Raw genomic sequence first — 24,847 nt, forward strand, 5'->3', positions numbered from 1 at the left:
TGGATGGCACTAGAGCAGATTATGCTTAGTGAAGCTAGCCAATCCCTAAAAACCAAATACCAAATGTCTTCTTTGATATAATGAGAGCAACTATGAACAGAGCAGGGAGGAAGAGCAGAAAGAAAAGATTAACATTAAACAGAGACATGAGATGGGAGGGAAAGGGAGAGAAAAGGGAAATTGCATGGAAATGAAGGGAGACCCTCATTGCTATACAAAATTACATATAAGAGGTTGTGAGGGGAATGGGAAAATAAACAAGGAGAGAAATGAATTACAGTAGATGGGGTAGAGAGAGAAGATGGGAGGGGAAGGGAGGGGGGATAGTAGGGGATAGGAAAGGTAGCAGAATACAACAATTACTAATAGGGCATTATGTAAAATTGTGGATGTGTAACCAATGTGATTCTGCAATCTGCATTTGGGGTAAAATTGGGGGTTCATAACCCACTTCAATCTAATGTATGAAATATGATATGTCAAGAGCTTTGTAATGTTGTGAACAACCAATAAAAAAAAGAAAAAAAAGAGAAGCATTACAGAAAACAAAGGAATAAAAAGTCCAAGCATTCTGCACTTTTTCCACCCTATTTAAATAGTAATCAAAGAGCATGCACCAAAAAGCCCATAATGATATGAAATGTAAACCCTACCCTCTCAGCTGTGCCTCTATTAAAAACAAATGTTTGAGAACAGGCAATGACAACAAGAGGAAGGCCCCCACCTATAGCCAGCCAGTCCTATGTAAACAGCTACAGTTCTGGTTCGTTTAAAAATTATTGATGATAATAATAAAAAGAATATGTCCAGAGAACTATCTTGAAGGCTAAATAGATGGCAAAGACTACATGTTCACTGCCTTAATAAAACTCACGGCTCCTCCTAATCTTTATTTCCTAGATTTACTCAAGTATCACAATAGTTCCAAGGAGTAACTAAATTGTCACCTGACAAAAAAAGAAGTTGGTCAGGGTAAGAAGGGAGTGAGGGTGACTGCTTGTTGAATTTCATAATGACTGTAGACAGCTGTAAACTAAAACATCTATTATTATGCTGAGGGACTCTGCTGAGAATCATGACCAAAAGAAGGTCCTGGGGATGGGAAAACAAGAATTATTTGGCACCACTGGGCCAATCAATCTAGTATTTATTGAGCAACAATTATTTACGGAACACCATTCTAAAGTTGCAGGGAACACCTAAGAAATATAAAATATAGTTACAACTCCCAGGGAATTTATGGTACACTTGAAGGTACCCCAAACAGTTAAAGATATGAATAAGACACATATCAACTGTACGTTGATTAAGAACCCAGAAAAGGGGAGATCAATTCAAGCTGAAGAAATAAAACAGGGTCAATGAGAGGGTCAAAGTGATCTGAGATGCAAAGGATGAGTAGTATTTGTTTATTCAAGGAAAAATGGAGAGAACATTATAAGACCAGGGATAAATATTTAAAGCACCTGAGAGGGCTCCATCCCATAGGAAAAAAAAAAAAGAGGAAAGTACTCTGCTTTTGACAAGAAATCTGTATCAGGGAGCACAATATATGCTTCACAGAGAGACATGGTTTGGGAGGGAGCAGCCCAGCATGGGTAGGAAAACTCAGAGAAAACCCAGGGGTGTTACCAGATTCAGGGATACTGTGAAGCTGCAAATGCAGAATAGGCAGCTACAGGCTAAATGTACTTCCTCACTTATGACTTTGCTTAAACATGTGGCAGACACAAACATTTTTACACTGAAATATTTGTACACAATCAGACTATGAATAATAATAATAATAAGTCCTCCAGTCCCTCTTCTAACATCAATAATGGGAGGGGGTCACAAATTCACAAATTGTCATTTGGTTTATATGTGGGCCACAGCATTTTAAAACTATGATAGGGAATTGAGGGTCCAACTTCCTTACTTTATAGGTAAGAAAACTATAATCCAGGAATGATAAGAAATTCACCGAGCTAGTCCATAGCAACAAAAAGTAGAAAATTAAATGTGTAGCCTCTTCCAGTCCAGGATTATTTAATCTAAGACAGAATTCCACAGAGCATGTTCTGCCTAACATTATCTATTAATAACATTTGATATTAATAGGTGTTCAGGAGGAAAAAGGCTGAACAACAAACCATTTTCTTACTGTAAGACTTCTCAGAACTTCTAATTGTTCAAGTAAAATGTAATAATTAGTGATTCTTGAGTTTGTTCTTGGTAAAAACAGACTATTTTTCTATAGAATACCCTTTGAGAAACCACATCACCTAATACCTCAAGTCCAATTGTGGATTTTTAGTAAAGTAACAGAGCAGAATCATAGCTGTGGAGTCATATAGACATGGTTTTGATTCCCTGGATCTATCTCCTTCAAGCTGTGTGAGCTGGAAAGTTTCTTAACCTCCCTGAGTCTCAGTTTCCTCATCTATAAAATGAGGCTAAAATTAATGCCTGCATCATAGTGTTTTGAAGATAGAAACAAAATAATGTACATAATGCTCTGATCAATTAACCCAGCACATGGGAAGCATTAACTACTTATTAAATTCAATTATTATCTACATATGAACTATTACTACAAATCTTTCAATTTTAAGATACTTAGTTTTGGTTGACATTGTTAAGAGTGATTTTATGAACCTTTCTTCTCAAAGTCAAATGTGAAAATTGTGAATTGTTTGAAGATACTTCTTAAGAAGACAGAAAATCTTACTTAATCAAACCACTAATTATCTCTGAAAATAGAGGTTATCAGTGGGAAAATCCTTGTTGAATTGAATAAACAGCTCTTCCTTATATTTGCCATGCTGGATCTCCTTCTACCATCCATGCCATGGTGAGCCTCTCCCAGACCCTCCTGCCTCCTCCAAACAGGAAGGAAATGTGGAGAAGTATTCATGAAGGCCAAGGTCATGCAGGAAGATCCATGCACAAAGATCCTTCCTTACAACCCCAAGCCCAATGGCAATGAGTGGAGAGGGCTATTCCAAGTCATTTCAGAAGCTGAAAAGTGGATTCCGAGAATGCAGAGCAAGTCAATGAGCCCATGAGATTGCTTGCTTATTGCTTACAGCCCAAAGAAAAGGTGTAGTCATTTCCTAGGGTTGCCATAATAACTTGTCACAAGCTGGGTGGCTCAAGAAATTTATTCTCCTATAGCTCTGAAAGCCACAAGTCTAAACTCAAGGTGTCTGTGGGGCTGTATCCCGTTTGAAGGTTCTAGAGGAAAATTCTTCCCTGCCTCCTGTAGCTTCTGGTAGCCCCGGGCATCCCTGGGCTTGTATTGCCTCACACGGACCTCTGTCTCTCTCTCTAATCATTTTCTATCTTTCTCCCATAAGTACACCAGCCACTGGATATAGGGCTATATATATAATCCAGGATGATATACTTAACTAGATCTTCAAAGACCCTTTTTCCAAATAAGATCACATTCATGGGTTCCAAAGTTAGGACCTAAACATATCTTACTGATTACCACTATCCATTCCTTTATGAAGATTGTTATGGACTTTAAAAGTACAAGTCTTGTGAGGATTCATTTTACATGCCAATCAGACTGAGCCATGGGACACCCAGATATTTAGTCAAACTTTATTTGGTGTTTATCTATGAGGGAGTCTAAGGATGAGATTAATATTTGAATCAATAGACTAAATAAAGCAGATTGCCCTCACTCCTGTGTGGGAACTTGTCCAACCAGTTAAAGGTCTAAATAAAGCAAAAGATGTTTATGAGGGGACTCTTCTACCTGCGTGCCTTAAGATGGGATAGCAACCTTTTTCTGTCTTTGGACTTGAATGAAAACATCAGTGCCTGGGTGTTGAGACTGCTGACTTTCAGACAAGAAGTCCATCAGCTCTCCTGGTTCTCAGGCCCTTGGACTTGTACTGGAACTGGTTCTCTTGGGAATCCAGCTTGTAGATGGCAGATCTTAGAACTTCTCAGCCTCCATATCACATAAGCCAATTCTTTATAATCTCATTTCTTTATCTCTCTCTCTCTCTCCCGTTTTTCTGGAAAACTTTGATTAATACAATCCTCAAATGCTGTGAAGCAAGAGATGCTGTGGCCCTGGCCAAGCAGAGACCCTGAGGCACAGTAGGTAACATGAGCCAGGGGATGGCCTTCCTGCAAGACTTTTGCAAAACCATAGCTACCAAATCATAATCCCTAGAAAGGTAGGAACATGTTTCTGAGAATAATTTCCAATGATTTATTAATCTTAATGGAATTAAGATTTCCTCTTAAGGAGACACTCAAGCTAATTAAAACATCAAGTATCTTTGCTTAAACTGGAATTGTATCAGGTCAGTGTGGTAACATGGGTTTTCTCAAACTAATTAGAAATCCTTAATGGCAATTATATGTATTTTCCATGAGTGAAAAGGAGACAATGAGTTATTCTTTAATAAATGCAATTTTAGTAGATACAAATATCTCAAAATATGGGTTCCACAGGGGAGATTAAAGTACCAGTGGCATTTCTGCTCTAGTCTTTTAATCACATAAGCTCATCAGAAATTTGCATATAGTGCTTTGCAATACAGCACCCTACCATGAACTACAGCTTAACATTTCTTCCCCAGTTTTTATGCAAATTTAGCTTAAGAAGTGGCCATATGAAGAACATTCCAGAACCTTATAGGAACTTATTGCTGAAAACATAGTCCCTTAGATAAAAATTATATTTTAGCAACAGAAAAATATTTGCCTCTTCTGACAAATGAGCTACTTATTTCTATAGATGATGTGAGCCATAGTCTTTCCTCTGCTTTACTACCAGAATTAAATGAAATTTTGATTCATGTGCATCATTCACCCTTATTTTTTAATTTCTTTCTTTTTTTTTTTTTTTTTTTGGAGGGAGGTGCTATTGGGGATTGAGCCCAGGGGCACTTAACCACATCTCTAGTCTTTTTATTTTTTTGTATTTTATTTAGAGACAGGGTCTCATTGAGTTGCTTAGGGCCTTGCTAATTTGCTTAGACTGGATTTGAACTCGAAATCCTCCTGCCTCAGCCTCCCAAGGCATTGGGATTATAGACATTCACCACCACTCCAGCCTTATCTTTTAATTTCTACTATCATTATTTCCCACTTCCCCCAGTCATGATTCTTTTTCACTTGTCTTCTTTTCTAAATGATCGATTCACATTCTTTTTTTTTTTTCATCATAACCCATCTTGAGTCTCATTTTGAAAAAAAAAAAAAAACTAAGATATGAACCAAATAAAGCTAGGTTCATGAGGGCAGGGACCACGTTAGAGCTCACACTTGCTTTCTCTCCCTTGCTCTCTCTTCCTTGAAATGGGTGACTTCAAGCTCTCCTTCCTGCACAGCAGGGCCTGAGCAGTGCTCCTGCTGGCTTTTCCTGGGGACTGCATTGCAGACCTTGCACATGGAACCATCATGTTTAGGAATGTCCCAAGGTCCCGTGCTTTGAGAAGCAGAAATCCCCCAGGATGTAGTCTAAAGGCCATCTGTCCCTGCTTTCCCACAGATTCCATGTCTGGGCTTCTGGCTGCCTTGGCAGAATAAAGAAACAGGGGCTGTTTCCCCCCAGTGCTGCAGATGCTGGCTGTGAAGAAAGAGAGAAGGGAAAAAGCCTCACTATGAACGACACAGCAACAACAGTAATAATGGTGGCTATCATGTGAGGCATGCCTCTATGCCAAGCCTTCTACCCATACCTTCACTGCTCCCTGCTGCGGCCCTCCAAAATAATCATTACTCTTGTTTGGGAGATGTGCAGGACTCTTGAGACTGCATTCCTAAAGACGTATAACCTGCTGGAAATTGAGAGCATTTTCATGCACACAAAGGATACATAGGCAAAGTCCTTACAGGATCCCCAGGACAGGGAACAGAGCTGGCAGATTGAGCAAAAGTGATATTCACCCATCCCAGGCATGTCATATGTCTTTTCTTCCAAATTTGGATGGATCAATATGATTTCATTGACAAGAAAGTTCCATCTAATAGCCTCCACTATCAACCCTTCATCCAATCTCAGGCTAATCTAGGGGTTTGGGGAATGTAGATGTCAAGGGTGGAAAAAAAGGGTGTTCATTCATACAAGTAAACAAGTGAATGAGAAAGAAACATCACTATTGACTACAATCTAGGAGGAGTACGAAAGCACCTGCCCCAGAAACACCCGTTTCAAACCTTCTCAGCCTGTTCTGGGCCAAAAGGCCAGGCCTTCCCACCCTCCTGTGCATAGACTTTTGAGTGTCCCTCACAAAATTCTGGCTGTTTTGCTGTTGTTTTTGGAAAACAAACGCTTCCTTCCAAGATTCTCCCTCCCAGTTAATATCTATGCTCAGGACTCTGAGTCCCTGGATGCATTACCATGGATTTGTCCAGGTTTGCGATCGACTTCGTGATTTCCTCCCCGTCTTCTCAGTCTCTCTGGACCCTGCTGGGTTATGATCCAAACCCCACTGGCTTGGAGGATGCTTAACTGATCCCAACCCATGCCTCATTCTTCCTTCACATTCCACCCGCTGGAATGCAGCTCTCTGCAAATGTGATTTATTCTCATTTTACTCCCATCCCAAACCCAATGAAAAAGTGAAAATACCACTGAGCCCAATGCTGGCCCTCCACAGACTACCCTGTCCTTCCTTCCTTCTCCATGCCCCTCTCTCACTGCAGATACAGAAGTCAGCCCACATCGCAACACTGGGATCAGAGTTTCAGGTTAGTTTTTACAAACACATGCATCTTACCCAGCATACCAAGCTGTATCCTCCTCATTTGCTTAAAATGCCCAAAGAGAGATCAACTACAAGCCACTGCATTCTATGAGTATATAGAAGATCTGGGGCCATGTGGCTGAACCTGCAGAAGGATGCCAAAATAGTCCACCTGTGTCAAGTCTGGGACCCACAAACACTGGGGAAAGTCTTTTCTGTTATACCTGCAGCCTGTACGAGCAAGACAAGGCTTAGCCTCACCCCAGGCTCCCTAATCCACCAGACTGACAGATTGAACCTGTGCTCTGCTGATAGGCTGCTGCTGACATAGAATTTGATCACTGCTCTGAAGTCTGGGTCTGTGTACTCCTCCTGTCACCCTGTGACTATCAGCTCCCTGAGGGCCTGAGCTATTTCCTTAGCCTCAGTGCCTCTCCAAAGACTTCACACAGCCAGAGCTCCAGCAGTGTTGGCTGCCTATTTGGTCAGGAAGGAAGTTGACTGGGGGACTAGGAATTGAGTGTACACATAAAAATGTTTGAGAAAACAGACACAATGACAAACCTCAGCATTTCAACAGCACTCATTGGATTCTTATAATGACCTAGAGAAGAATGGGGCAGGTATTATTATGCCCAAATTACAGATGAGGAAACTGAGGCTCTGAAAGAGAAAGTGACATCTCCAAATCACACATTAATGAGGGCAAAAGTCTGTTTTGAAGATTTGTTCACTGCAGTTTCCATTACCTTATGCCGCCAGAATAAAAAGGCAGGAGGGAAACCAAGACATGGCTGCTTTGTAATATGTCCTTGCCTATGTCGACTCATGTACAAATTCAAGTCTAACATAAACTATAGATGGTCAGTTCCAAATAGCTGGTGTATAGGGGCACTGAACCTCTGAGGGCAAATATGTCCTTTATGCAAAACTAGGCTCTGAAGATCTGAGCCTGTGACAGGACAAAGCAGAGACCAGAGATAGGAATGACTGAGGGCTGAGCCTGGGAATGAGGAGGAGAAGGTGGCAGAGAAATGAGAGGGGAAGAGTTCTGACTGGTTATGCACAGAACAGAGAGAGGGAGGCTAAGGAAGTTGGAAGGGAAAGAGAAAAGGAGAAGGCAAACCTGAGAGCAAAGGAAGGTTGAGGAGGAGGGCAAAGAGGAAAGGCAGGCTGAGTTGGGGCTGGATGAGGATAGGTTCCCTGCCAAAAGGATCATCCTTGGAGGTAAAAATGTCATGGGATATAGAATTTTGCTCACCTACTTTCCAAGGATCAGCCAGCAAAGATTAAAACAGAAAACTACATTCAAATAGAATGAGATTAAGAGAACATTAGCTGTTCAGATAAATCAAAAAAGAAAGAAGAAGAATATATAGGAATTAGAAAGAAAAGAGAAGCAAAAGAAAATGAAAGGATTGGCCAAGTTAGGTGCCCAACAGAGGGGAGCAGAAGCCTCCACCCAAGGCTGAGAGTTGGGTCGCATTGCCAGGAGACTGAGAGACTGTCAGCTGAAGGGGAACAAAGGTCCAGAACAAAGATGTGCCTGCATCTGAGGGCACTGGTATTAGGAATGAGAGGACAATGGAGATGAAGCACACAGTGGTGAGACTGAGGAGGAAAGATCAGTGCAGTCCTTGTGGATACTCCAGCATGCAACACCCCCACCCCATTTACCTTTTAGAGGCAAAACACTTGTAGCTAAAATTCATATTTTTATTTGTTCATTATTTAATAGGCATTTGTCCATCTTCCATTGAGGTATGGTTCATCTTAATAAATCTGTAAGTACAGAATCTACTGCTTTTTTTTCTTTTTAAGCAGGGGATTCATGATGGCCCAGTCACATGTTAGTATTTAAGGAGTGATTTTTGACGGAGACAGTAGATCTGCTGGCAATAAAGATGGTATTAGCATAGCCAACAATGTAAATCAGAATGGTGTTTGTTACAGTTTGGATATGAAGTGTCCATCAAAGACTCATGGGTCCCAAGTGCAGCAACGTTCAGAAGCAGAGATTTGGGAAAGTGATTGAATCATGAGGGCTCTGATCTCATCAATGGATTAATCCATGGGAAATTTCATAGCTGCACAGACCATTGGAAGATGGTGAAAACTGTAGGGGGTGGAACCTAATTGAAAGGAGTGGGTCCTTGGAGGTATGTCCCTAGACCCTTTCTCTCTTTTTGCTTCCCAGCTGCCATGAGCTGAGCAACTTTCCTCTGCCACACCCTTCCTGCATGATGTGTTGCCTAATTTCAGGTCCAAAACAATGGAGCCAGCCAACCATGGACTGAAGCCAAGAGTCAAAATAAATCTTTAAATTGTTTTTCTCAGGTATTTTGTCACAGTGATGAAAAACTAACACAGTGTTGCTGAATGTAGTGATTCTACCAATAGTGGGAAGTGGTAGTGCAGAATGCAATAAATATGGATTCTAATAATGGTTGGGAACATAAAAATCATGGTAATGATAGAATGATGAAGAGAAAAAACTGTTACCACTTCTGAATCAACACTACAGGAATATGAGAGAGAGAGAAAGTGAAATAGAGAGAGATCATCCACAGAGCACCCACAGTTAACCACATTACTATCTGCCCCAGGACTCTCCCTAAGAGACATCTTAGGTGGTCAGAATCAATCACAACCACTCCTTTCCCCTAAAATTCCTTTAAAAAAAAAGTAAGATATGTAAACATACTTCCTTTCTCTTTGGAGCTGTCTGCTGGATTTTTTTTTTTTTTTACACAAAGAGACATGTCACCTAGGAATTCCATGGGGAGATTTTTAAGTTGTATGTAGACCATTCTAACTGAAAACTACCTGACATATCATCTTTACCATGTGACTCTCAACCCAGGTGAGCAGCTGAACCTCCTGGTATTTTTCACAATACTGACACCAGAACCTCATTCCATGCCAACAGACTGAAACAAAACCCCAGAGGTGGGACACTGGCCTGAACACGTTGAAAACATATCCCAGATAATTTTTAATCAGTTCACCTTCCATTTCATTAAAGAGATAAGTGGAAACTCACCATTGCACAATCTTCAGTGATAGAATTAGAACCAAAATAGGTACCCCCACAGCAAGCTGGGTGCTGTTTTCCCTGCACACTGATGACCCAGTCAGCATGGCTTGCCATCTACTCTCATTGCTATATTCACTCTAGAAAAGTGCCTGGCATTTCTGGGACCCCAAGAAAAGCAGGAAAGGAGTTGTGACAGAAATTAAAAATGGGCCATATTTGGTTTCTCAAGCAGGACAGCCCAGACAGAGCTCTGAAATGGAAAGATTTCTCTCCTCATACTTCCCTGTCCCACCCACCTCATGGCCACATACTTAGGATCCCCAGGGAGATAAGTGTGATTTCAATTCCACAAAACCCACATCCCACCTGGCCCTAATCCCAAACTATTCACATCCATCCAGCCCTCAGGAAGCCCAGAACCCAAGAGAAACATTGTCATACTTTTTTGGTGGGAACTTTGATCTTCAAGAATTCTGCCTCTCTGGCCAGCACCTGCCACGGGGCGTGTATCCGGACAAAGATGGATCCCTGGCTTTTATTCTGCAAGGTACAAAGAAGGAAGAAATGGAAACACTTGTAAGGACATAGCTTAAATTCCTTGTTCCCCAACTCTAGAAGCCCAGATTTGTTGTTCTTCAGTTTCTGGTTTTGTTTCCTTTAAACTTCATTAGGAACCAGCTCCCTCCCACCCCATATCCAATTCATATGTTTCAGAAATGTGCTCATCAAAAAAACCATAGGGTAGTGTTCCCAAAGTGTGGTCTCTGGAAGTGTAGAGACTTCAGAAGGAAAGAAAAAGAGTTGAAACAATTTTGTTCACAGATTTCAAACATAAGCAATTATAATTTTCACAGAAATTGCTTTACACTCTTAATAACCATTGGTCAGTTTCCCACTGGCTAGCATGCAGCAAATAGCTTGCAATTTGTCCTCATCCACATGTGTTTACTGTTCGTTGTTCAAGTTTGTTTTTCTGTTCTACTATTGCACTGTGTTATAGTTCCAAATCACACATGTGGTCTAGCTAAGCCTAAGAGTCGTGATATAAATAATAATGCAAATAGTACAACCCAAAACAATATCATAAACAAGAATTCTAAGCAGGGCTCCAATGAAAACACAGAACACGGATCTACATCCCAGAGCAAGTGATTGTGCCACGTTGATGTCACTCAAAAATGAAAAGGAAAGAAACTGTGGTGATGAATATTAGAAAATTAGGTTTTATTAACTGAGTAATCCATTTGGCCTTGGCTATTATAAATATTTGTCATATCACAACAGGGATTCATCCTTTTCCTCAAATAAAACCAATTTTTTCCCCAAACACACACAGGAAGAGAAATACTTTCTAATATTAATTTTTTTGTGTGTGTGATGCTGGGGATTAGACCCAGAGCCTTGTGCATGCAAGGTAAGCACTCTACCAACTGAGTCATATCCCCAGCCGTAATATTAATTTAATCAATTTTGTCACTAAAGAATAAAAGAGGACCAAAACCAATCAGGAAAAACTGGCAAAAGTCTCATTACTGGTGAGACACTTCTAAAACTATTTAACTGCAAAATTCATCACCAATATTATGTCCAAAGAGAAAGTGGAACAGACTGATGGCCATTCCTTCATCAAATGGCTATTGAAAATCACCATAAAATCCATGCAGCACAGTGGAAAGATGCTGGTGTGCTGTGTCATTCACATTAGGACAGAGCCACTGAGAGACAGAGTGGAGATCAGGACTCAGCAAGGGTGCTGCACAGAGAGAAGTGCTCCACAGCTCCTGATTCCATTTACTTGCTGAATATCCAGGGAAAGAAGGTTTTCTGAATTTTTTTTTTTTGGTACCAGGGATTGAATGCAAGGGTGCTCCACCATTGAGCCACATCCTCAGCCCATTATTATTATTATTATTATTATTATTATTATTATTATTATTACTATTATTTTGAGATAAGTCTCACTAGGTTGCTTACAGCCTCACTGAGTTGCTGAGGCTGGCTTTGAACTTGTGATCCTCCTGCCTCAGCCTCTGAGTCCTAGGATTACAGGCATGTGCCACCATACCCAGTTTACCATGTATTTTATGAAGCAGGATGCACAGAAGTCAGTGCCGAGAAGGAACCAACTCTGTTTACAGCAAGCACAAGCAGGTGGTCCTTTTGAAAATCATTCCCTGGCTTCATTCACAGAGACCACTTTTGGTTCAACAATAATGCCCTCTGATCTTGGTTTAGTGTTAAAAATAATGGTGGAAACTATCTCAACTCACAACCTCTGACTGTGCCTTTCCAGTGTGCTGGGTAGAGAAACAGATGGCATGTGGAAGACCGTTTTCCCCAATGAAGGACACTATGAAGCTACATATGTTTTTGAAGTGAAGATAAAAAGATATTTTATGAAACTCATAATGCAAAGGAAGATTATTTCTATTATTTTTTTAAGTGTTGGCCCCAAAGTACACATATTCAGTAAGTCAAACATATAGAACACATCCCACTTCAGGGATGAAAGCTCATGTGGATAAGGTAGAAGAATGGGCACTAAACTATCCAAGATTTCCCAAGACTAATGTGAAAGAATCACCTAATCTAGAGTTTTCAAATACCTAAAAATAATAACAAATGTCCACAATGCACATTTATCAATGTTATATTATGTGCCTGAACTGAGCTAGGTGGTTACATGCTTTAGCTCAACACAATATTCACCACTGTGATGTAAGGCCAGCGCTAGCATCATCTCTATTTTTCAGAGCTAAGGAAACTGAGGCAGGGAACATTTAAATGATTTTTCGTAAAGTTATACAGGAAGTGAAATAAAAATACTTTTCAAATCCAGGAAGTTCTTGCTCTGGTGGTTTTTCTCCTCTCATTGAAGAGAGACATGCCCTGTTACTGAGCGTAGTTAAAAACCACATCTAAGAGTTGTAAAAGCACAAACACTCATTTCAGACTATTATCAAATCACAGGGTAGATAAGGAATCTGTACAGCAGCCCTAAGATGAAGCACTCAACCTTCCACCTCCCAAGTGTGACTTTGTTCTAACAAAACACTGAAATTGGCCTTTAGCAAGAAACCTCTCCAGTTTCCAGGTCCATCTCTGGTTGGAATCTCCCGACTACTAGGCAGAGTCGTCAATCACTTGCTGCTTTTCTATCTATAATTTAAGCTTTTCTGATTCAGTAATAAATGAAGGATAAGAAAAGAAGCCATCTACAAGTTGGACCTGAAGCCCCAGTTCTCTCTCTCATAGCTTCAGAATCGATGCTTTTGGTGAAAGATGGCAGACAGTACCATCCCTTTCACTAAAACGAAATCAAGACATCATTAATTGTAATACATTATGGTTTGTCTTTATTTCCTAATTGGGATGAATGCCTTTTTAACCTTATCTAGACTTGGTGGTTCGGGTGTGTGCCAAATACCCATTAAGTGGGTGCAGATGTTCAAAGTTTGAGAAAGAGTAGGGATGGATGCCAAGGATCGAATTCCATGACCTTAGTGGCAGATTGCTAGCTGTCCCCTGACAGTCATTCTCATTTTTCTTTTCCGGTTCCAGGTATTTAACCCAGAGCCTCACACAAGTGAGGCAAGTGCTCTACCCCTGAGCCACACCCTCCACTCCTCATTTTCTTCATCTCTGACTAAGCAGACGGCCATCTAAAATCAAGAGTACATCTCCCTCACAGTGAGGTATTTCATAACAGTGATTCTTGGCTGATGTGGTGTAGGTAAAATTGTGAAGCAGCTTCTGTCAGTCTTCTTCAAAGACAGCAAGTAGAAGCCCTTCATCTTCTTCCCTCCCATTAATCTCCTCCCTGGAAAATGGAAATGAGCATCATAAACTCCGCAGTCAAACTCCAGACCAGCAACAGCAAAGGGTCAAGAGAGAAGCTGAGTTTGACCCCATGGAGTATGGTAGCAGCCCGGGACTGCCTCCTAGATTTTTTATGAGAAAGAAAAAATTCTACCTCATTTAGCCCATATGAATGTAGAGGCTCTGACCATTTCAGCCTAACCTTATCCTAATGCAAAACGGCTTCCCAATCTGGGGACATTAATTTTCTCCAACAAAGCAGGCTGCTTCTCCATTTTCCCCAAATAGAACTTGTTTGAAATGAAAATAAAAGCTGGAATGCCATTTTGTGGTGCTAACATCTACTCATCATGTTCCTTTCATGTCATGCAATATTGTTACCTTCTCATAAAAAGAAAAACATGCTCTGATGTGAAATATTAGCTGATGTGAAATATTAGCTGGTGTGACTGCCTACGTCTCCTGAAGCACAAACAAATGCATGAAAAACCCTGAGTAGAAACATCACCAAATGCAGAAGCTCTTTTTCACTATCCCAGGGATCTAAAATTGGAGGTTAACATGTATTAAGAAAAAAAAGTGCCCTTGTTTTCTAGGTCCAACTGATGCCCATACTTCCATTTTTGGAGTTGGATTCTTTCAGGCCAAGTAGATGAATGAAAAGAGCTTGGAGCTGCTGATTCAAACAGATTACGATTTGCACACTGGGTTTTACAGCTGTGGGACCTTGAGCAAGTCATTTAATCAAAGGATCCTGTTTATTTACCTGCCTAAGGAGAATGAGAAACATTGAAAGACTGTTGGAAGGATTAAAGAAAATTAGGTGAGCCGGGAACAGTGGAGCATGCTTGTCTTCCCAGCAGCTTGGGAGGCTAAGGCAGGAGGATCATGAGTTTAAAGCCAGCCTCAGCAAAAGTGAGGCACTAAGAAACTCAGTGAGAACCTATCTCTAAATAAAATATAAAATAGGGCTGGGGATGTGTCTCAAAGGTTAAGTGCTCCTTAGTTCAATTGCTAGTACCTCCCCCCAACACACATACACGAATTTTTTTTTCCATCTATTCTCTTTTTTTAAAAACTTTTAAATTGTTTTTTAAATAAATGACAGAAGAATGCATTATAGTTCTTATTTCACATATACAGCACAATTTTTCATATCTCTGGTTGTATATAAAGTATGTTCACACCAATTCGTGTCTTCATACATATACTTTGGATAATGATGTCCATCACATTCCTCCATCCTTGCTAAACCCCTGCTCCCTTCGTCCCCCTCCCACCCCTCTGCCCTATCTAGAGTTTGTCTATTCCTCCCATGCTCCCCCTCCCAACCCCACTATGAATTGGCCTCCTTATATCAGAGAAAATATTCAGCATTTGTTTTTTGGGAATGACACACCAAAATTGAAGGGAGATAGGGAGTAGAGAATAGGGAGCAGGGGGAATGAGGAGGGAAGGGAAACTATTGGGAAATAATACTGGCCAAATTTTCTTGATATTCTGAATGTATGTGTGAATATATAACAATAAATCCCACCACTATATATAAATATAATGTGCCAATAAAAATATGGAAAGAATTGGGCTGGGGATGTGGCTCAAGCGGTAGCACGCTCGCCTGGTATGCGTGCGGCCCAGGTTCGATCCTCAGCACCACATACAAACAAAGATGTTGTGTCCCCCGAGAACTAAAAAATAAATATTAAAATTCTCTCTCTCTCTCTCTCTCTCTCTCTCTCTCTCTCTCTCTCTCTCTCCCCCACCCCTCTCTTTAAAAAAAATATTTAAAAAAATATGGAAAGAAAAATGTCTCCAGAATTCAAGGACAAGGTCAGAAGACTTTCTGAAACTGACATGCAAGTTGGCATAAAGTATGAGATTGGAGGATACAACCCATCCCTAAAAGAGGTTTCATAAATAAATAATGTGTAATCAATATGGTTGGGGGAAGCTCCCAAATCTCTTCAGGCAATTAAGATTAAAGTTTATGCAAAATGAGCTGTAACTATAATTTGATTCTGGTCATCAGAGAAAGGAAAATCAGTGCACAAATATTTCTGCAGGAGAGCCCAAGCATGACCATTTATGTCACACAACCATTCCAGGGGCAAGAAATATGATTTTACATATTATGACAGAGCAGTTGAAATGTCCCACAAAACTATGCAATGCCTTTCACTGTGATGCCATTTTCACAAAGCTCTACAAAATCTATTTCTCCAGTCCTAGGTAATAAGGAGAGGAGCCCAAGAAGAGGGTGTTAGTGTTCTCATCAAGAGAAATGAACACTCCTCAATTATAATCTGACTTTTGGATTTACTGGTCTCTTGTAATTTATGTTGTCAAGTGGTTTCCTAAACCTGTTCACCACTAAGTACATCTACAGAGAACTGGCTTCACAAAGAGGCAAAGTCAGGACCCCAGCCTGAATCCAAGTCCTGCCCAATCAGCCAGTGTTTTATCCTCTCTTAACCTCCCTTCCTTCTAAAGTTGACTCAGTATCAAGCCTGATGATACGAATGTTGTCTAAAGCACGAACACCTCTCTTGCTCCTCCCCAGCTTCCAGCTACACAGTCCTCCTCATTGATTTCCAACTGCTCCAGCCAACTTCGCACCTCAGGATCTCCTCATACTCTTTCTCCTCCATTGCAAAGTTCTCTCCACCCCCAGTCCCAGGAAACTATATATAAATATTTGGATCTCAAATTAAATATTCTTTCCTTGGGGTGGGCTTTCCTGTACCTCCGGATTATAGTTGGTCCTCTGCTCTTGCCTGCATAGTTCCTTGCCCTTCTCCTTCATAGCAGTGACCCATCAGTTGTCAGTAGGTGTTGACACCTTCCTGGCTAGACCTGATGCTCCAGAAGGATGGAGAAAGCATGTATCTTATTGATTGCTTTGTCCTCAGCAGCTAATACAGTACCTGGCATGGATTTAATGCTCCGTAAATATTTACTGCAACTTCAATATATATACACCTGGTGGTTCTATTTGGATCCTGTGACCACTTTCCAAAAACTGGCAATCATAGCCCAGAAAGTGATTGGTATGTTGTGGCCAACAGAATTAAATCTAATTTAGTTTTGATGAAATCATTTAATTATTTGTCTTTTCTGAATGTTTCTCTCATGCCAATTAACTAAAGTTACTCAAGTCTTCACCTGATCATGAACTTTATAAAAAACTGAGAGAGCTTCTCCAGTCCAATTGGTAGCCCCAAGTCCTCACTGCATTTGTAGTTCCTGCTCCCTGTGCAATTGCACAAACTCATTCTTGTGCTCATGAAAGCCATCCTAAACAGAACTGAAGCTACATAGACCTGGAATCTCTCTGCCATAATTATCATCTTATAGGGGTATTGTAACATTAAAGAGATGTATCGGGGATACTCTGGAAAATAAGAGAGACTTCCAGTGTAAAGATTTTGGGTATCTTAGCTCATCGAGCATTAGAGTGCTATGGTGTCATCCAACATCCCCATGCTGACAGCTCAGAGTTGAGACAGAGAGAAATTTCACTGGAGTGAATTGATTTGGCCACAGGACTCTTGAGTCAGAAAGCCCTCCAAGGATACCAACATTTCTCAGAACAAATGAAGACCTGGATCCTTGCAGGGTGATTGTCTGGACTTGGACACACAGCTAAGCACCAGCAGAGCCAAGAATGAAATCCGGGTTGCCTGGCACCAGGATCCATCCACACTGTCCATAAGGGACAGGCAATTCTGCAGCCCCTCCCTTCCCGAAACATTAGGTAGCTAGGGCTGGAGAGTAGGGTGGACTTCTACCCCCAACCGACTCTCTCAGCACTCCTGCTGCTGCTCCAGGCTCTTGGTGAGATTGTGCTGATGGTTTGTCTTCTTGTAATCCAAAGATTGCATGTGGCTTCACAAGACCACGTCTTCCCTCGAGAGAGACAAGAGTGAATGGGAGGCAGCCCCAGCCAAACATTGGAAACTGATACTCCACAAGCCTCCTTCCCCACAGTCCTGCCAAGCCACCTCAGTGCTGACCCCAGAGGCCTCCGTGTACTCTGGTCCCAAGCCCTGCTGTGAGCTGAGAACATCAGCTGCAGCACATCATGGCCTGAGAATGGGACTGTCAGAGGAAGGGTGGGGAGAGGAGCATGGAAGGAACAAAGGGGGAGAAAAGAGAGACAGGCTCCCACAGACTCCAGTACCTGGGATCAGCAGGGACCAAAAAAAACATGGTCCCACAGTGAGAGTGAGAGAACCCCAGGGAACCCCACACAGATGGAGGAGCTCTACCAGGCAGTGCTGAGGTGGCAGCCAGGAAGCCATTATCATGGAATAAGGAGGAGTCTGGATAGCCTTGGGATGGAGGTCTTCTGACACAAGAACAGGGATTTATCTGAGATGGGTCTCACAACTGCTTTGCTCAAGGAACACCGTCATCTATCCATGTCATTTCCTTAATCTCCAAAGCCTTAACTTTATTGCAGCTCCAGAAACTCCCAATATACAATGAGGAACCTCCCAGAGACAACGCAAGTTGGCATTAGGCACAGGGAAGAACTCCCTGTCAAAGGGAAGAAAGATGAAAACTTGCTCCTGGGAACTTCTTGGGTGAGAGCAAGGAAATCACCTCTCCAGGATGAGGATGATGGTTAATGATCAGCAAAGGCAGAGAGCAGATTCCAAAACTCACCAAGCCCTGTCCCAGACCCTAAAAGACCAGAAATATGACCCTTCTTATGAAAAAGGTTTCCCTTAGTCCCCGACTAAAGACTGAAAACTACCCAACCAGAGACTCTTGGAAATGGAAACTTAGCCACTCTTGCCATACTTCTGGGCACCAAAATGGGTGGGCACCCAGAAGAAATGATCTCTGGAACTGTCATCACACTCAGTACTTCTCAGTGAGAGCTTCTCAGTGCATTCCAGACGGGAGTCACCCAGGAACCACTGCTCAAAGTCCAGCTGAATCAGCAGCAGCAAGGTGCAACCCAGGGAAATGGAACTCAGACCCACCACCACAAGGATTAAGAGAACCTACTCCCCACTTAATCCCTGAGCTACAGATCCCCCTGAGGGCAACTCAGCACCCTGAAAGGATCCACATGGGCAGTCAACAGCAGAGTGTGACGTGTTCTCTGAGCTTCATTCTACTTCAGAAACCCTACAACGAGAAGAAACAGGGAATATTCTTCACCACCACACAAGATAGGCCATGGGGAGGCCATGGATTCCAGGACCAGAGGACCTAGCCTTGGGCACCAACTCTGTTACATACCAGCTGGGCCATTTTTGACAAACCACCATAACTCTCTGAGATGAAGGAACATTGTTAAAATAACTGCCAGTAATAATACCACTTGGAATTCATTTCTCTCCTTGGGGTAGAGAGAGAAGATGGGAGGGGAGGGGGGATAGTTGAGGATAGGAAAGGTAGCAGAATACAACAGTCACTAATATGGCAGTATGTAAAAATGTGATGTGTAACCGATGTGATTCTGCAATCTGTATTTGGGGTAAAAATGGGAGTTCATAACCCACTTGATTCTAATGTATGAAATATGATATGTCAAGAGCTTTGTAATGCTTTGAACAACCAATAAAAATAATAATAATAATACCACTTGGAGGGGTCTGGGGTTGTATCTCAGTGGTAGAGCACTTGCCTAGCACTGTGAGACACAGGGCTCAATTCTCGCACTGCATATAAGTTCATAATAAATAAATAAATAAAGGTCCATCAACAACTAAGAAAATATTTTTTAAAAAAAATACCACTTGGAGGAGAGAAGAATAGACTACAAAAGGACATGTGGAAATGTTGGAGGTGGTAATATATTCATTATCTTGACTGTGGTGATAGTTTCACAGGTATATACATTTGCCCAGGCTCAGTAGATTACATACTTTAAATATTTGCAGTTTATTTTATATCAATTATATCTCAATAAAGGCAGAGGAGAAAGACATGCAAGAGTATAAAAGAATGCCACAACTTCCCACAACTTTTTTGTTTAAAAATATGATTTTTTAATGAAATATATTATTTGTTAAATAAATATACTCATTTAAATATATTATATATTATGTTTTTAATTAACAAATATTCAGAAATGAAGGATGATTCCATGGTATCTCAAGATCAAATGAGATTATATATATTTAGGTACTTTATAAAACATGCCCCTTGTCCTTTTTAGTAATCCCATCATGGGGGAAATCACAGCTAAGCCCACCGAGACAATAGTCCCTGACACATAACTAAACAAACCAATGTTTCTCTTGGGAGTTTGCACTGCTGAAAGTAACAGACTGATTAAAATCCAGTAGCCAGAGATAAAATTTCTACCCCCCCCCAAAAAAAAAGTCTAAGAATCCGTAGTCCCTGAAGATGTTGGCAGAAAGGACAGGACCTCTCCCAAAACTAAAGAAGGCTAACAACTGGGCTTCAGGTACATAGAACCAGCTGCAAACAGAGGAGAAAAGATCATAGATAACCATTTGGAAAAACCAGAGAAATGCTGCCCTTTCCCATTCATCACAGTAAAACTATTTTGAACAGTCAACATCCTGCAAGTGGAATCAGATGCTGCAGACTCCAAACTCTGTGTGTGCTTCCCACTCGCCCCCAGCAGGACACTAGGAGCATTTCACTCTGGAAGGAATAGAAGGCAGATGGAGAGTAATGGGCAAAGGATACCCCAGTTGGTGACTAGGAGATATTTAGACCACAGAGGACCAATGGGTCCTAGTTGGCCTGGGACGGTCCCAATTTATTTCCCTTGTCTCATCATCCCATCTAGTCTAACATCTAGCATTTAAAAAAATGCCTTGGATTGGATAATAAATCACAGAGTCATTCTAGGGATAAACAATGAGCACCACTAAGTTCAACAGCCATCAAATCTATGGGTAGGAATGTCCATTATCTCCTTTATGGCCTTCATTTCTTTGAAAATAGATGCTTCAGAGAGCAGCCTTTCCAAGCATTTAAAGGTCCATTATATTATCCCTAAAAGTACCCCTATCCCAACTCAAAACTTATGATTCTTAAATTGCACTACCTTCTTTCCACTCCTCAAGACACTTCTATAAAACTTTCATGTTATCAGTAATGAACTCCTCACCCCAGTGATGTGCCCCAGCCTTCTCTTGGTGGTGACTCACCTCTCCCCTAAGGAATATCTTCACTATTTTCCTATGATTCAATCATTCCAACATTTTTCAACTCAACAAGTATGTATTGTGTAGTAACCATGTGCTCAGAAATGTGCTAAGAGTCAAGGACACACAAAAGAAATAAAACCCATCATACCATCACACAGTCTTCAATCTTTTTGGAAACCAGATAAATGATATCTAATACAGAAGGAAAATGACAATCATGACTAGGGTTATTAATGTCCAAAGGGACAAGAAAACTAATGAATGGTCATTTGTTCTTTGTCTCCCCTTTCACCCATCAGATTTTTTTTTCATCTCCTAGATCTCAGTTTTATGTTTTTAGTAGAATTGTTCCCTTCAACAACTCCAGAGAGAAGGCTGAATAGCTTGCAAACTCGCCTATCCATCCCCTTGACCACAATAATTGCATTACAAGCACATTTCAGAACTCATCAAAACCAGTAGGATTCAAGGAAATGTTGGCCAGGGTTTTGGGGGAGAGAAGCTTTCTCTGTCAGACTCTGAAGACGATGGGGCAGTCAATTCACATGATAAAGGAAAGGTCTGGGCCAGCCAAGGGGTTATTCAGTAAACAAGGGATGAAGTGGACCATAGAGAAGGTTAAGCACAAAGATTTCTGGAGAAGCCGGGTATCTTTGGGGCTATTATTTAAGCTGCTGGATCAAGTCTCACCAGCCCTGATGGTGGGCTTTCTGGTAACCTGAATTTATATGTTTCCTTTGTTGTTTAAGTCAGTTTAAGCTGGTTTTGTATCAATGCAACAAAGAGTTATGGACTAGAGGAGGCAGAGGCAATGTTATAGAGAGTTATACTTTGAATGCCTTATGATAGGATTTTCACATGCAGAAAGGATTGTGGATGGCACAGAAGAGAACGAACAAGATGGGCAAAGTTTCAATGAAGAAAGAGCACACATATGGAGACCAGCCTGCCTGAAGCAGAGAAGAAGCAGCAGAGCCAGGATGCTGAGATATGGGCTGTGATGGCCATATTGTCCACCAGGTGGCTGTTGCCCATGAACCTCACAGTAGTGATCTTGATGGATCAACCTGTTACTTTCACCCAGATTCATTATATGTTCAGTGAGATAAACAATGATGAGAGAGTCCCCTTAGTTATAGGACCCTTGAAGAAACATCTTTTCCTTTCTCAAGAGTGCTCAAGTTAAGAACTTCCACTCATTCTCCAGTGAGACCAACAACAGTCCATCTGCTCTGGAATTGGTCTAGCTGTGGTCCAACAAAATAAAGGAACAAGCTTGCCTGTGACCCTCTGCTGATCATGGAGGCAGGGTTCTGAAGTCAGGTATCTGACTTTCCTTCTGGGGACCATCAATCCTTCACAACAGAGATCCAACAGAGAGGCAGGGTGGACTTCAACATGTACAAACAAGCTTTAAAACCTTCCACAAAAACTGATTACATTCCGGCTTGGCAACACACATCTATTATCCCAGTGACTTGGGAGGCTGAGGCAGGAGGGTCACATGTTTGAGGCCAACCTGGACAACTTAGCGAAACCCTGTTTTAAAAAATAGAAAGGCCTAGGGGTATAGCTCAGTGGTAAAGCACCCCGGGTTCAATCCCAAGTACCAAGCAAGTAAACAAAACTGATTATAAGCCTTCATCAGCTGAAGAACTCTCTTAAAACAATATTTCAAGAGGTTACATGTTTGAATTTAGGAGGGACACAACCCCATCTGCTCAGCTCCTCTGGAGCCTTGATGTAGCCTCCGTGGCACAAACCTCAAGAGCAGCACCATCCCCTTTAGAAATGGGTGGAGGCTCTCAATTGTCACAGTGGCTGGGGAGCAGCATTAATATTTAGCAGATAAAGGGAAGGAGATCAAACATTAAGAAAAATTATCCTTTCTGATATATGGGACTCCCCTGAGTCTCTATGCTCAGGGAGATGTTGTTGAAAACCACTTGTGCTGTCCTGCAGACCCATCAGCCTGACGCTAGCTCTGGTATTTGCAATTATCACACCAGTTCCCTGCCTCCATCCCACCACACTCTGATTTGAGATATTTTGAGGTAGAGTTCAAAGAAGTCAGTTTAATAATGAAAGCCACTGAAATAGCTAATATCTATATCTAGAATCTGATATTAATGAACTGATTAGGTACACTCAGGAAAAGTCCTATTGCTATGATGAAAATAATAAATAGTGGAATCATTTTGTGGACTCCCCAAAATATCCAGATGAGCCCACCTGCCTAGAGTGCTACAAAAATAATCCATTAGCCTAGAGTGGTTTTGGTGACAGGAGAAGAAGTAGCTAGACTTGCTGAGAAGCAGAGTACCTTAAAGAAACTCAGATGAAAATCTCATTCTTTTTCTCCCTCCCTCTATAATCAGGGATCGATAACATAATCCCTCTGAGTTTCAGTTTCCCTTTTTGTAAAATAGGAAAAAATAATAATAATTGAAGCAGCGGTGACCTCACAGAGTTCTTGTGAAGATCAGCAGTAATGGAGGGAAGGTACCTAGCACAATGCCTGGCACACAACAGGTACTCAATGCTAATAATTAGATTCTGCAGATGGTGTTCTCTGGCCAGAGGAATTTGAATTAAAGGGGTTTGTGCAATCCAGTTTCCAGCATCCTCCCTTTTTTCCCAGAAAAACCTGGCTCCTGGGGCATTTTTCCCTATATGAGGTGAGAGACCAGTTTGGAACTTGTCCCCTCCACACAGCCAAAACGGGCTCTTCCACAGCCGTGACCCAGTGCACACACACTTGGATCTAGCCTTGCCTGAGACTGCCTGTCCTTCCCCATAGCCTCTGGTCTGGAAGAGAGGGGTCATCAACCATGCTAATTAAATCTGCAGATGATAACAAACTGGGCGGTGTTGCAAACAGCACCAGAGAGGATGGGGAAATAAATGAGAAGGGACCTGGGGAGTTTAGAAAATATGGGACAGGAAATAACAAAATGAGATTCAATGCAGAAGAATGCAAGTCATCCAACTGGGGGAAATAATTAGAAACATAGACAGAGGAGAGGAAGGAGATGCTGAAAAAAGACTGAGGACATGAGTAGGTTAGACACAGGTGGCAAAAGAGTGAATGAGCAAGAAGTAAGAAAGAAGCTGAGCATGGTGGCGCACACCTGTAATCCCAGCTGCTCAGGAGGCTGAGGCAGGAAGATCATGAGTTAAGAGCCAGCCTCAGCAACAGCAAGGCACTAAGCAACTGAGTGAGGTCCTGTCTCTAAACAAAATACAAAAAGAGCTGAGGATGTGTCTCAGTGGTCAATTGCCACCGAGTTCAATCCCTGGTACACACAGACACACAAAAAGAAGTAAGAAGAAGTGGGGGCCAAGAAGCCTGGAGGTAAGACCACACAGAGAAGGTGCTGGTCATGACTAAGCTGCTCCCTTATGCCCCCTCCAGCAGAGCCACTCACCATTCTCCAAGGCTCTCTTCCAAAGACCATCTCCACAGAGGCTCAAGCTCAAGTTGCACCTTCTGCAAGAAGCTTCTTCCAATCTCTTCACTTAGCACTCACCTATGATAACAGTGCTGATTGTGGGCACCTTCCCATGTCTGACTCTCCTGTCTGCCTCCAGGGGGCAAAGACCTAGCTGTGCAGCTTGCTAAGCCCATGGTAAACTTTCATTAAAAAATGAGGGTTGACATTATCTCGACTAACATGACAAAGAATTGCTCTCTTCAACCCCTCATGGGTCAAAAGTGTACCCGAGGCTCCTCTGTTGTTATCTCTGTGCTCTCGACTCCAAGACAAGGCCTAGTGCATGGTACCCTGAATCAGATACATGTGGTATGCTCAGCCCTTACTTGTGCCAGAACACAAAGGAGGAGTCACCTGGGGTCCAGGAGAAAGAAGATAACTAACCAGTTGAGGAAAAATGATGGGGCAGATGCATGTCTCATGTGACAATGGCTCCTCCAATTTAGCCATGACACAGTTGGTGTCTTCTCCAAGACTACAGTGTTCTCCCTGAGGCACCTGCTGTCTTTCACTTGAAAACTTCATGATCAATAATCACTATAAAAAATAATCAGGAGAATACGGTATAATTCATGCTCAGGGAATTTGTAGAAGTCTCTCTGGCCTAGAGAGAAATCTAATTACTATCTTGGGTCACTTTCAAATCAATGCTGTCTT

At 41.7% G+C, this 24,847-nt stretch overlaps 1 protein-coding gene across 1 annotated transcript in view; it reads right to left on the minus strand.

The window, feature by feature from the left end:
* Positions 1-24,847, minus strand: part of ANO2 (anoctamin 2) — a 347,356-nt gene that overhangs the window by 264,506 nt on the left and 58,003 nt on the right. Inside the window, exon 4 of the mRNA XM_081309365.1 lies at positions 10,177-10,275. Coding sequence (XP_081165491.1) covers positions 10,177-10,275 — 99 coding nt within the window. The remainder of the gene's footprint in view (positions 1-10,176; positions 10,276-24,847) is intronic.

This window comes from Spermophilus citellus (genome assembly GCF_964194105.1).
Source record: "Spermophilus citellus genome assembly, chromosome: 10".
Classification (NCBI taxonomy): Eukaryota; Metazoa; Chordata; class Mammalia; order Rodentia; family Sciuridae; genus Spermophilus; species Spermophilus citellus.